Source organism: Opisthorchis viverrini (genome assembly GCF_000715545.1).
Source record: "Opisthorchis viverrini unplaced genomic scaffold opera_v5_180, whole genome shotgun sequence".
In the NCBI taxonomy this organism is placed as follows: Eukaryota; Metazoa; Platyhelminthes; class Trematoda; order Opisthorchiida; family Opisthorchiidae; genus Opisthorchis; species Opisthorchis viverrini.
Genome location: NW_008751837.1, coordinates 162,388 through 175,040, shown reverse-complemented (window position 1 = coordinate 175,040; position 12,653 = coordinate 162,388). Strand labels below are relative to the sequence as shown.

The 12,653-nt window shown below is 42.9% G+C and overlaps 1 protein-coding gene across 1 annotated transcript in view; it reads left to right on the top strand.

Annotated features, from left to right (window-relative positions):
* T265_07675 (hypothetical protein) overlaps positions 1-12,653 on the top strand; it is a gene marked incomplete at both ends in the record, with an annotated part of 54,365 nt that overhangs the window by 35,109 nt on the left and 6,603 nt on the right. Inside the window, 3 exons of the mRNA XM_009173254.1 lie at positions 1,881-2,079; positions 4,334-4,710; positions 10,702-11,333. Of these exons, the coding sequence (XP_009171518.1) occupies positions 1,881-2,079; positions 4,334-4,710; positions 10,702-11,333 (1,208 nt within the window). The remainder of the gene's footprint in view (positions 1-1,880; positions 2,080-4,333; positions 4,711-10,701; positions 11,334-12,653) is intronic.

Here is a 12,653-nt window from a genome sequence, read left to right as displayed (position 1 = left end):
GATTAGCCGAGTCAATCGATCGACAACCAAGACAGTTGCCGGGTAGTCGTTCGAGGCTTTGGACAAGCCAGCCACACCGCTCAAGTGTGCACAAGTCCGCCTTTGCAAATGTTATTATTCAGGTGTGTCCCACGTGTTTCGATCCATTCATGGTAACACGCTCGCATCACTCCCGGTGTTCAAGTCCCGAAGCAAACAAGGATGTGTACGTGATGAGCACTAACGAGCGCGCAACAGGCCTATAGTGCTTCCCCTCCTTGGTGTGGAATGATAAGAATAATTTAGCCAGGACGAGATGACTGCAGACGAGAATGATCTAAATTTAAGCAATTATTTGCAAATTTGATTGCTTTTTAGGGTAGATTCACTGAAGATTAAACTGGGGCACTCGTTTATAATTCTTTTTAACTGGATATACCGCACAAGGCATATTGCTTGTTTCACTCAGCACCATATTCAATACACCGTGAATAGCTGTTCAGTCGGGCGGTCACTCCACCATCGACCAGATTACGACGGCGGGGGATGCCAAGCTCAAAGGTCGCGTGGGCATCGGCGAATAAGGACACAGGATGACAGACCAACCAATGGAACCGCCCTACCGAACGACTAATCGCGGCCAAAGGTCATTTCCCGCTAGCAGCACGTATATTAACACACACGTAACACTTCTCAAAGCACAACCACTAACCCACCGCTATGTACCACTACGCTCCCCAATAACGCGTTGATAATGTCACCTCGATTGGTGACGAAACGTTTGCAATCGAATTGCCCAGCTTGCGAACAAGCCAACTACCATAAACCCTCGACTGTTTAAGAAATAAGCAAACACATTTTCGCCCTTGAGGACCATCGGGTTACTGAAGAACTCCCACCAGCTCTGTTAAAGGTGGAGGTAGTCTTCGCGGTCAGTGCTTATCTAGCCCCAATGTAGAAAAAAGAGAATATCCTGGCCAACTCAAAATCAGTCGATGACAGTGCTCATTTTTGAAAAAGATTCTAGCAGTGCCTATTGCGATCACAGAGGAATTTGCATAAATTCCGTTGTAACCATATTCTTTGCGTCACTTATTCTGTGACATCTTACTAAGGCTCGTGAAGCCAGGACCCAAGATAATCGAGTTGACCTAGAATATTCGTATCACATTGTTTTCATTTTTGAACGGAAGCGCAGACATAACTAGAAAAGCTAACTCGGGTCATCCAGTCCTTCGACCCGTTCTTCGCACTCAGTGCAGAGTCATGCTGAGGCACATACAGTCTTTGAAAATGCTTCTGAAAATTTGAGGAATAGCACTAGGAGTAATGGAATGCCCGTACCATTCTTCCTATTATTTTGGAGAATTTCTCGAATAAATTGACTTGGTTTTATGGCAGTGGAGCTCCATTTTTCTTGTCTGGTGTTTTTGTCACTGATTATCATGATGACAGCTGTCTTCATGCTCTAGCAACAGTGCCTTTTTCGGATGAAATCCCATAGCTATTGCTAATTGCTTGGCCAACAACTGGCAAAAGTTCCGAAGTTCTAGCCTGTTATTAGCAATCTGCTAAGGCTGATCAATTGCCGAGGTGTTGTTTCTGAGATTCATGTCTGTAAATGCTATCAGCTCAAAGTGACATCAATGCAATAAGCATAGCATTACGCAGCTGGTAGCTGACAAGTGGGTCCTGGATTGTTCGCTACCAGAAACGAAGTTCAGGATTTCTACTGAAGATGAAAAAAACTGTACTCTTGCGGACGGTAGCTTTTGGATAGATTGCTCCATGTTATCTGTTTCACTCATTGTTCATTTCATTCCTCCTGGAAGTGCATGAGCAAACCGACATGTGGAATGGGGATAAACGATTAACGCCTGAATAAATGCCACTCGTTTCAGACAGACAATGTGCTGTTTGCTTTGCTCGTTGCTGTGAACTCGTCCAACTTTGATTTCAATGCATGCAACTTTACTCTGAGAAACATGTACCAGAGAGACCGACGTGGGACGTCGACCAAAGAAGGAAGCGGCCGCGTTGCTACCTGGAAACACTTGGGCTTGGTGCACTCTTACACGCTGGAGTGTAATTACAATACAGGTAATTCGAATCAGCATGAAATGGTCGATTATATAAACCAACTTTCCTCACCTAACCTTTTTTTAACTTTGAACTGTTTGAAATTCCCGTTTTCGATTACGGCTGCGGTGTTCCCTGTGCTGAAACTCCAAGTAATACAACTCGGCTAACGTAGCTGCATTATTTCATCATTTTTCAAATAATCTAGCCTCTACTGGTGGAGTGGAGCCTAATCGAATGATCATTCAGGTTTGCTTGGAATTCGTTCGTTTATTTGCTTGTCATTTGTTTTGTATGTGGTGTGTCCTGCCCAGCACAGCTGGTGGGGCTGCGCTAGACAGAAGTTTCGGAAAGTTTCGTTGGGTGAACGAGCGAGTGGTTGTGACGACTTGAGCCGTGGTTTTTTTTGTTTCAATGGGAGGTTGTTTGTTACCAGTTGTGATAGAATGGTATCCCGTAGATCTAAAATGTGCGAATGTGTAGCGAATAATGGATTTAGGAGTATCGTCAACATATAGCACTAAAATACTGGTCGGAATGAGCAATTGTAAGAGCAGTTTCTCTGACCCAAAGAACTCAATTAATTCATGTTTGCTACTTGGTGTCTTCGAGTTTATCAGAACCTAGCTTGATGCAGAGCGTCCGCAATAGGGTAATACGTAATTGAGTGCCCGGTGATGCACCAGAAGCGATAGAGCGGCACACAAAGCCCAGTGAGTTGAAGTGACATGAATTAAGCAAGCCAAACTGAGTGATCTAGTATCTTTGGGACCCCCTGTTTGGAGTACGTATGATTCTTTTGGGAAGTAACCGGTGTCCATGGTGAGCAGGCTGTCACTTGCTATCGAGGAGCGTCGGCATGTCAGGTGGCATAGATCGTCTTTGGCTTGTTCGCTGAGTTGGGCAATTTGACTGCAACCGCTTCAGCACCAATCGAGGTGACGTTATCAGTGCCTTATAAGAGGGCATGGTGGAGTTTAGCGATGGCATAACCACCGACCCATCGCCCTCAAGCAGTACACTAGTGATGTAACCCCGATTGGCTACGAAACGTTTGCAATTATACTGTCCAGCACAGCAGGCAAACGAACGACCATCAACGCTGTCACCTGCTAGCCAGTTAGCCTGGCTACAATTTGTCTGCCGTTGTGTTAGTGGTTCATATTTGGTCAGTTCCATTCATGGAGTCTTACTTCGATATTGTTATCGGATGTAGTATAGGGACTATAAGACCCAACTCTTATGAATTTCCCCATTCTTTCCTAGAACATATTTCCTCTTGGTCATACGGCAAGTAAGCTAAAGTGAAGTTAATCACTTATTTATGGTGCGTTACTGTCGATGACAATGATGCCGGTCGTTGCGGACAAACAACCACGCCAGTGATTATCCCAAAAATAATTTTATGAGGTTTGTCAGTTGAGTGCTGTCAAAATGGTTTCCCAAACGAGCAGAGGTTAGTTGGTGCAATTGCACCTTGCCGGAATTCTCAGCACACGCTATAGAGGCTTGTGAACTAAGAGTTGTGGAATGCCTCTCCTCCAAAAGATAAACTCAGATGCTAGTGACCGCCAGAAAGTCCAAGATTGCACGTGGTGTTCTTTTACTTCCCACCCTGATACTACTCAACAGTAGTCATTTTTCTACCTTTATCCATAATGTTAGTAGAAACGATTTGTTCGTAGAAATGATGTAACCGTCTTGAGCTTTTCAAGTCTTGGACAGAAAACGTGTTTTCTGTTCGTTGATGAATTACTGTACTCTCCAAAGCCCAGTGAGAAAAATAATTCCTGCGCAGGAATTTCTCTTCCCCTAGTGTTGTAAAATGACGCTGATTTCGGAGAAATAGTACTGGATGCTAAGGGGTTCGGTGCTCCAAATTAACCTGCATGTCATTCTTTTTGAAGCATTTTGAAGAACAACATTTGGTCTTTCAGGTATGCACCATTTATCCGTCCTCATCCATTATCACTGCCTATCATGAACTAGTCCTGGGATCTGAGTTGGAAACGGCACTTGAGAAGAAACTTATGGGGGAAAGAAAAAATAACGACTTCTCGTGGAAATGTAATGGCAAAATATTGTTTAATCTGGAGTTTCTTGCGAATAACCAGTCCTAATATTCCGTTCAACAACTAAGAGTAATTCCTCTCTACATTTAACTGAAGCAGTACAGAGTCTACTGAGCAATGTATAAACAACAGCCGGTATGATCTTGTTAAGCTCTACACTATGGTTAAATCCGTGCTGTTTATTCCGTATACCACCTCACCAGGTCCTCTTGTTAACCGCCTGTGGCGATGTCTGTCCAAAGCTCCTCCCGATGATGGAGGTCGTCTTACCCCACCTGGCACGTTTTTCGGCCCCTATTGGACCGATATTGTCGATTCAGTTGGTATCCAAACCCTATGTTCACCAGCCCTGTTCACTACCGGAATGAATTCAAATACAGACGCGCCAATCAACATTACGCAAGCGAGATTTACGCCTGCCCACTATGAGGAAGTTGGCCGCGCCCTCTTGTTTGCTCTGTTGGATATGAATCAAACAAATCCGTGGCCTCGATTGGCTACACTGGGTGGCGTGAATGCTGTTCCAGGGGTCGGAGGTGTTCCAATACTAGCTGGCTTTTCAGAATTCAGTAGCATGAAGGTAAGAAACTTTACTAGACGGACTTAGGTGTTTCTTATCAATAGGATCATTAAGGAACTCAAACACGGTCCACTTCCAGTAACTTATTATCCCTCTCATTGTTTCCCTAACGCAAGGCTTCCAGATTAACATAACTTGGCACATCCATCATAGTAAGAGTTTCAACCACCTTGGGTGGCCTAGGTTAGAGGACAAATAAGTGAGATGGGAACTTTACCAAAGTGATCAAAGTGGTCAGTGCTTACACTATCTAGCCTCAGTCTGGCATAACCGAGCTACCTACCGTCTGTCTTGTCTAGTCCATTCTTTTTTGATAAAGCAATATGAAATGGATACAAGATAATCTAACTGCATGAAATCAGTTGGGGCATGAATATTCCAGCGGCGATCTGCAGACCTGATAGGGTACACTGGAATGTTGACATCGAAGTTTCGTCTCAGGATGCGAAAGCCAGTAAAGTTGATCCGATTGCCACAGATTCCTGTTCAGCAACAGAATTTCGGCTTTTTACAAGTTTTAAAGTTTGGTCTTTTTCACGATTGCCTGTGAACCGATGTCTGTTGTTCTTCTGTTCGGATGAGCCAGACGGCTTGCAAGTTTCTGACTCAGGGAGTGACTACCCGAATGACCATCCCAATTCAAACTCGCATCGACCATCATGACTGGGTTAGACGGCACATTAGTTCGAACATTTTTGCTGTGAGAACTTCCTACTGAGCACCGCATCTGTTCTTCCAAGGGGATTCTAATATATGTGCATAGCGTAGGCTTTGTGAATGTTTACCGTAGAACAAAATGTGAGTTGAACTGGTTGCCTGGCCACTTAAATTGTGGTAATTCCTCCGTCTATTCATCGGCACTTATCGTTTACCTTTCCCGATTCAAAACGTTTGCTTTTCACTGCTTTTCCCAATGTAAACCTACAGTGCAGATAACCCCGCAGTGTTTGTACAATCCTCATGGATGACAAAATCCTCAATCTGCAAACAGCACCTTTTTAGCGCGTCCTTGTTCCATAAATTGGGCCGATTTGGTTTTTCTTCAGAGCTATAGCCTGCACAGCTTGTGTCAGTGAATTCTCAAAGAGGTAATTAGAAAACGGGTGTTCCTTTGTGCAGAATGTGTTCAGCACCAGAAGCTTCATTAATTAGGTCATGTATTGTGTATGATGAACCATCGTTTGGTAAAGGCGGTAATGTTTTCGTGCACAAGCAGAGGAGTGGTTAACTTCTGACCTGAAAGAGAGAGGTGTGAGAGAGATTACGAAGACTGGGTACTGTCGCTGGCCTTCACCTTCCGGATGGAGTGACTTGATCTCCACTGCACATGTTTAGAGGCGCTGCAAGATTTGGCTGCTAACCGATGTCAGTGGCGTTCTTGTTGTCAACTTCCATCCAGACTACTCGAATGAGTGCCCGCAATGTTCGTGGTAGTTTAGCACTAAATCATTTTCCTATCCACTTTACTTCTGTGCTTCACAATAGGCTTCCAAATAAAATATGGCCGTACGGCAACGGGATATCAGTATAAGTCTCCCAATACGTGTCGTACAAAGTTGACGGAATAGATACGGACCAGATACTTTTAGGTGTGTGCTATCGGTGAGTGATCTCAAACTGTCAATTAGAACGATCCTCGGCCTCAGCGTTATGCTACTCAGTGTCTCCTTGATAAGCTATGCTGGACACGCATTGCTTCCCGTTGGTAGTTTATTGTTAGGTTACCTCAATCTTAATAGAAGCTTTGTTACTACAATTCTGCCTGGGTTTATTATCAAGCGTGCAAACGACTGCTCTCTTTTCATTTAATATGTGAACTGAGTTGAACTTAAAGTAAGTTTTGTGTGATTGGTAGTGGTCCGTAGTGTTCCAGTTCCGAAATAACACTGTGTCCACAAAAAGCGACTGTCCTGTAAAGTTTATCATGTTCTTCCTTGAAGTACTAGTAATATTGGGCTTAAAGGTAGGATAAAGTATAATTTACAAAACGGGTTTTATGACTGTAGGCATATTACCAACGTGCATCAAAAATACTTTGGGAGAAAGTCAAGTGTTTCATGCTTATGGTTCACATTTTTTCTAGAATCGATTCAATCCAACAGAGGGATGCTCGGCATCCTTTTAGCAATTTCGTCTCTCAAACGTGAGTATAGTGGATGTTTAACGCGTTTTAGGAGCTCCGCTGATTTGGTCTGCCGGCGGCACTTAAGGTTATTTGGTGTATTGTATTCTTTTCCTCCGCAAGCTGTCAGCGAGCGGAGCGTTTCACCAAGAGCTGAAGCATCATCAACGTCATAGGCATTATCGTCACCACCGGTACCAACGATAATTAGTCGTATGGGTCCACCAACAAAAGTTCACTGTGTTCCTTAGTGATGGCTTCGGTATCTTTTGATGGTGTTTACCTAAGTAGTACTTGGGATAGCGAGTATCCTTCAGGAACGGCCATAGTCGGTTCCCGTGTTTCCATCCTCAGTAGAATCGACACCAGAAAGGTTGCCCTAGTTTACATTTGAAGTAACGAGGAAATTGTGAAGCATGGTTTCCATTTGATTGTAAAAAGCTTGAAGCCGGACGAGAGGTGATCATTACAAACATTTGTTTTACGGAACTGCTCTGGATTTTCCATTTTGTTAATTATGGGGTTGGCACGCAGGTACGCCTAAGTGACACATCGCCTTTTTCAGTGTTTTTGGGGCCTCGACGGGCGGCTTAGGTCGATTTATATACCACTTGCTGCTGCATACTCTGCCGCACGTAGACAGATTTAATAACACTCAGTTCATGTGTTTCGGCCATCTCGGTCCCATAGCTAGGGTTTACACAACAGACAACTTTCCTTCCATGTAAAGCACCGTCCAAACAGAGCCCATGTTACAACGCATCACATTTGGCCTTCCGCGCTGACAACGTTTTGACAAAACAGTGGCCAGGTTCATGAATGAATCATTCGTCTGCGCAGTTCTCTCGATGCATAGCTGCCGTGCATCTCGGAGGAAGTATGAGGCTGAGATACAGCCAGTTTGGTAGCACATTGACGGAGTAAAAGAAAAGCTAGAGTTGGATTTGGACCACGGACGTTTACGTCAGTAGTTTCGTGCTTTAACTGCCGAACCATCTGGAGATTGCGTGATTTGACTGCCATGATACTCGCTCAAGATTTTCTTTACTTTACATCCCTCTTCCATGTATTTTTCGAGGTAAGCTTCATTTTGCAAATCCGTATACAAATGATAGGGAGGCTGACATAGGTTATTCGAAAATGCTCGGTGATTCGCTAGGACAGTGATGCTGGTAGAAAAATTTGTGAGAGCATCATTTGCTTTTCACTCACAAATCATGAAAGCGCAGACTATATGGTAACTGATCGAGAGTCCTCACAGTGGAGGTTATCCGGAGCAGGCTGTAACATGATCGAAGGTTGACCCATATGTCGAACTTTTCACCTTTCGAGGTGACTAAAATTGCACGAGCCATCAATGGCAAACAATTTGTCCTAGTTCTGGATCCCTCCATCAATAGGCGAATAGGTTTGAAGTTTTTTCCACACTATTCGAGCGACGATTCTGTGTACTGTCATGTTCACCTAATTCAGAATGCACTCTGAACGCACACGTGTACCTAAATGATGGCTATCTTGTTCGATATGGAAGTACTAAGGCAACCAAACGATGATGGTGCATGATAATGTCGTGCTTGTCAGAACAACTCACATGCTTGTGAAATCGATACTAGGATACAAGACCTTAATGTGGCCGTCTTGAGTACGTGGAAATCATTCCGTCTCAGATAAGACCCTAGAACTTCGGTGGACTGATAACACACGAGTGAGTTCGTATACACACCTACTAGGAAAAGCACATTGGATAAGTTTTTTTTAATTTGACAATAATTTAATCGACTATGTGAACCATGCAAATAAAACCATTCAGTATCTTTCCATCTTACGCATTAGGTAAACGAATGAATTAATACGGAACGTCGACTTTGTTAACAAAAGGCCACGGTTTTGTATTCTTCAAGTAGCACATGACTGTGTGGATCCTGCAGTTTGGAGTATCTGCGGAAATTAGATAAAAGTTTGTTCTGACACTTATTTGCTACCTAATGTGTCACACGGCGCATTAAGATGGTTCTCTATGTATTACCCTCTTTTGTAACTAAAATAGTGACTTATGATAGGCGAAACCTCGAGTTTCAAGTGTTTAATGTGTATGTGTGTACAGTTTTGCGTCAACGAAACCGTTTACAGAAGTCCATCTTCGTATAAGTGTGCAAATTTCATTGGTTCTAACGGACGATAAATTCAAGCACTTCAGCATGTATACGAGAATTGGCTGTGATTATAGTGCGAATTTACTGACCGGAAGGTTCGTGGTTCGAACCCGACCTCTGTCTCTCGACTTCCCCTGTCTACGCTTGGGCAACATGATAGAATCCTAGTCTTGGTGCTTTCTTCGGGTGGCATAGAATCTAAGCACCGAAAACATGTTTCACCTGAACAGTCAGCTTTTTTACGTGTACGAGTCTGTAAATTCGGCATCTCATTTCTGATGCTTACGTCCTGAAAACTTGGACTGATCTCCCGATTGCATACCATGCTCAGGTTTTGGCAATCTGACGAATAATTCTGTCCCCTTAGGGCCCTCAAATTTTATGTTTATATTTCTAGCTTATGGGGATTCAAGAACTATTTGCCAATCTGCCCACACAGACATCTGGTCTTTTTAGAAGACATTTCCGTTTGTGCTCGTCTTAATCTCGGTTAAATTCTTCCATGACAATCGCCATACTTTATGGTCATAAGGGCAAACAGTTTCGTTTCATAAGTTTGTTGTGAAATGAGCGGCACTTTCACCCTGATCCAATGAATTCTGGCGCTCAGTATTTCAAACTCATCTCGAAAATATCGTGTTAAAGTTTTTTTAAGGTTCGGCCTATTGTAATCTATTCCATTTAAAGGTGCTTCGTGAATTCTTCCAGTTGTTTGTGGAAAATCTTTTGGAACAGAAAAGCGCGTGATACCGGATTATTTGTCAAAATGCCGGGACATCACATTCAACTTTTGCTGTATCGAGAAGTTTCCAAGGAAACGGGGAGAAATCAAAGCTTGTACGACATACATTAGTTTATCGACGCACTCTCTCGACTTACATGCATCAACGTACGCGCGAGACCACAACGGGGAATAATATGTCCGGTGCATTCTGGGCCACAAAATCTAACGCTAGTGTAGAATAAGGGAACATGAAACTGGGAGGTCGGGCCAGGGTCTCAAAAATAGAAACCGAATGGCCCACATATAATACTAATAACTCAAAATAGTGCATCTTTCCACATTAACGATATATATAACCGGATGGATTTCGAGTCGCACCATCAAAATCATTTTCCGTTGAATTAGGACTGATGCCAAGATTTCCTATCAGACAAGTTAAGACCTCTGTAACCACTTCACTGCTCTAGTTCAGGAGTTGAAATTGAACTTCGATGCCAACTTACAAAAGACCAAAACTGTCGCTACCTTGAAATAAGCTGTCTTATTTTAAAGTCTACGGGTTCTACCCACATAAAAATGAGTGAGTCTGATGATAGTAAGAGTTGACTGACAGAAAACACGTGGTAACATCGCGATAAAATATTGTTGGCTTGGACCCTTTATTGGTAGCCGATTTGTCCACCGAACAAGACGCACCCGCGAGTTTTATTGACCAGCTTAGTCAAAGAGAAAAGTGGATGATCACACCTCGCTGTGGATATCCTGGGAAATTCTTCTTAAAAGTAAATGGAAGGTTATCCCAGAGGAAATTCAGACCAAGCAATTGAACAACCAAGAGATTTTTGCTCATTTTTACCTTACCAATACATTTTGTATTATTTTCTGATAAGCAGGTGTGTTATTTATCATTCCAAGGTATTCTGCAATGTCTGTCAGGTATTATAACTTTGAATTAAGGATTACATATTTTATTTCTTTTGGTGACTTGTTAGGCCCTGCGTGACTGGGTCCGAAAGTATGTGCGTGGTCTGACCATGTCTGGTGCTGGAGGTTTTGGGCCTCAATATCCTAAAGCAAGCATTCCCAGACCATGTCAACAAATTTCAACGCAGGAAAGCCCTGGTCGGGGAGAGAACTCAACAAGAGTTGCTCGAATTAACCGACAATGTCAAATGAAATCATCTGCTATTGAACTGGCGTCCGAGCACACAGGAGATGACCTGGCTCAAGGTGAACCAGTTCTTCCGAGTCAAACTCGTACGGGTTTCGCTCCTGCACACTCTCGTCTAAACCCCATTCAGTTACCCCGAAACAATCAAATCCAGCCGAAGTTAAACTCTTGTCCAGGAGTTACTTCATCGGAACATGTCAATCCACTACCTGAGCAAAAACATCGTATCAGCTCAAAGCTTTTGGATACGGAAACTAGTCTTGAGAATAGTTTCATGGAGTCCGTTTCGTTCGAGGATCAAGAGAAGCCCAAAAGTTCTAGGCAGATAAACAACGCTGGCTTGCAAAAACTCCCAAAGACGGGTGGTCACAACAAGGTAATCTTAAAAAGGACCACTAGCATTCGGGAGAATGCTGGGATTCACTGTCAGAATGGCACAAAAATTACCCAAAGGTGAGGATAGTTTCATAGCGAACAACGGGTTCTGCAAACTTGCGTTTGGCAACAAGAATAGCACAGCGTGACTTACCGCATTGATTATCATTGGAAATCTACTGATTATCGCCAGTTGTCTGTGTGTTTCGCCATAGAGTTTAGCCCCCTTTAAAGTATAATTTTTAGTAAAATATTATATGGCATTAAACTAGGCGAAATCGGCATGAATTCTATCTCATATCTTTCGATAAATGTCTTATCAGGGCAAGCATTTGTGGTCGAATTTTCCATTTGATTGCTTTTGTCCATTTTTGGTCTACCTAAGCAGTAAATTCAGAACTACTTCACTTGCGCAAAGCTTAAGCAAGAAACTGTTTGTCTCAGTGAAATCAACTGGGTTTTATACTCCTCCATTACAGTTTTGTCGCCTGTCTGACAATTCCGCTGTATCCACCTTATTCCATTTAGAAACACAGGTGAGAAGAACAAATAAGCCCTGTAGATTGGTGAGAATGAATTCCTATGCAAATCGTCAAACGGCCCAGTTGTATGTTCCACTGGGTCGATTCGAAACTTGACTTTGGTAGGTCGAGCTTACGTGAAAACTGAAACATCGGATCTATCCCTGAGCGATACGAGGTTGCCACTTCCATTTCACGCTGACTTTAGCAACCAACATAAACCGTGGATAGGACCGTTGTCCACTCCAAAGCTTCCGATCGATGCTATTTTATATCAGGATATAGAAAAATCACTGTTTCGTCTACGGTGATGTGTGCATCTGGGAAGTCAGTGGTATCAGGTATCAACACAGTTGGACTAGCGTCAACAAAGTGAATTCAGTAATTTAGTAATTCTCCATGAATAACCACCAAAAGCCCCAATGACTATTCATTTCATTACATAATGGTCATACAACAGGTGTTACCAAATGTCGTAAGAGTTTCCTTAAAAAGGTTTCAAGAGATATATGTTGACTGGGCAAACGAACATCCAAATTTCGCTCATCATTCCCTTCTGAAAACGAACTTTGGTCGCTAATTGTCTATCCTAATCCACTGTATCTAATATTAAATGTTCATCCAATTCTCTGTTTATCGTTCCGTGTTACTATGACAACTGAATTGTTGATGAGAATCTTCTGTTCGTTGAGTTTTCGTTGTTCGTGACTGTCTAGGCAGCCTTCTAGTGTATGTATGTATCAGGAGCTCAAAACAGATGTTCCTTTGTCCTCTTGCTTACTTTTGTCCACTGAGAACATACAATAATCCAAATAGAGGGGTGAAAATCCCACTAGGCCTTGAAGGATAATTTGGTCATCCAGTCGTTATCCAGTGT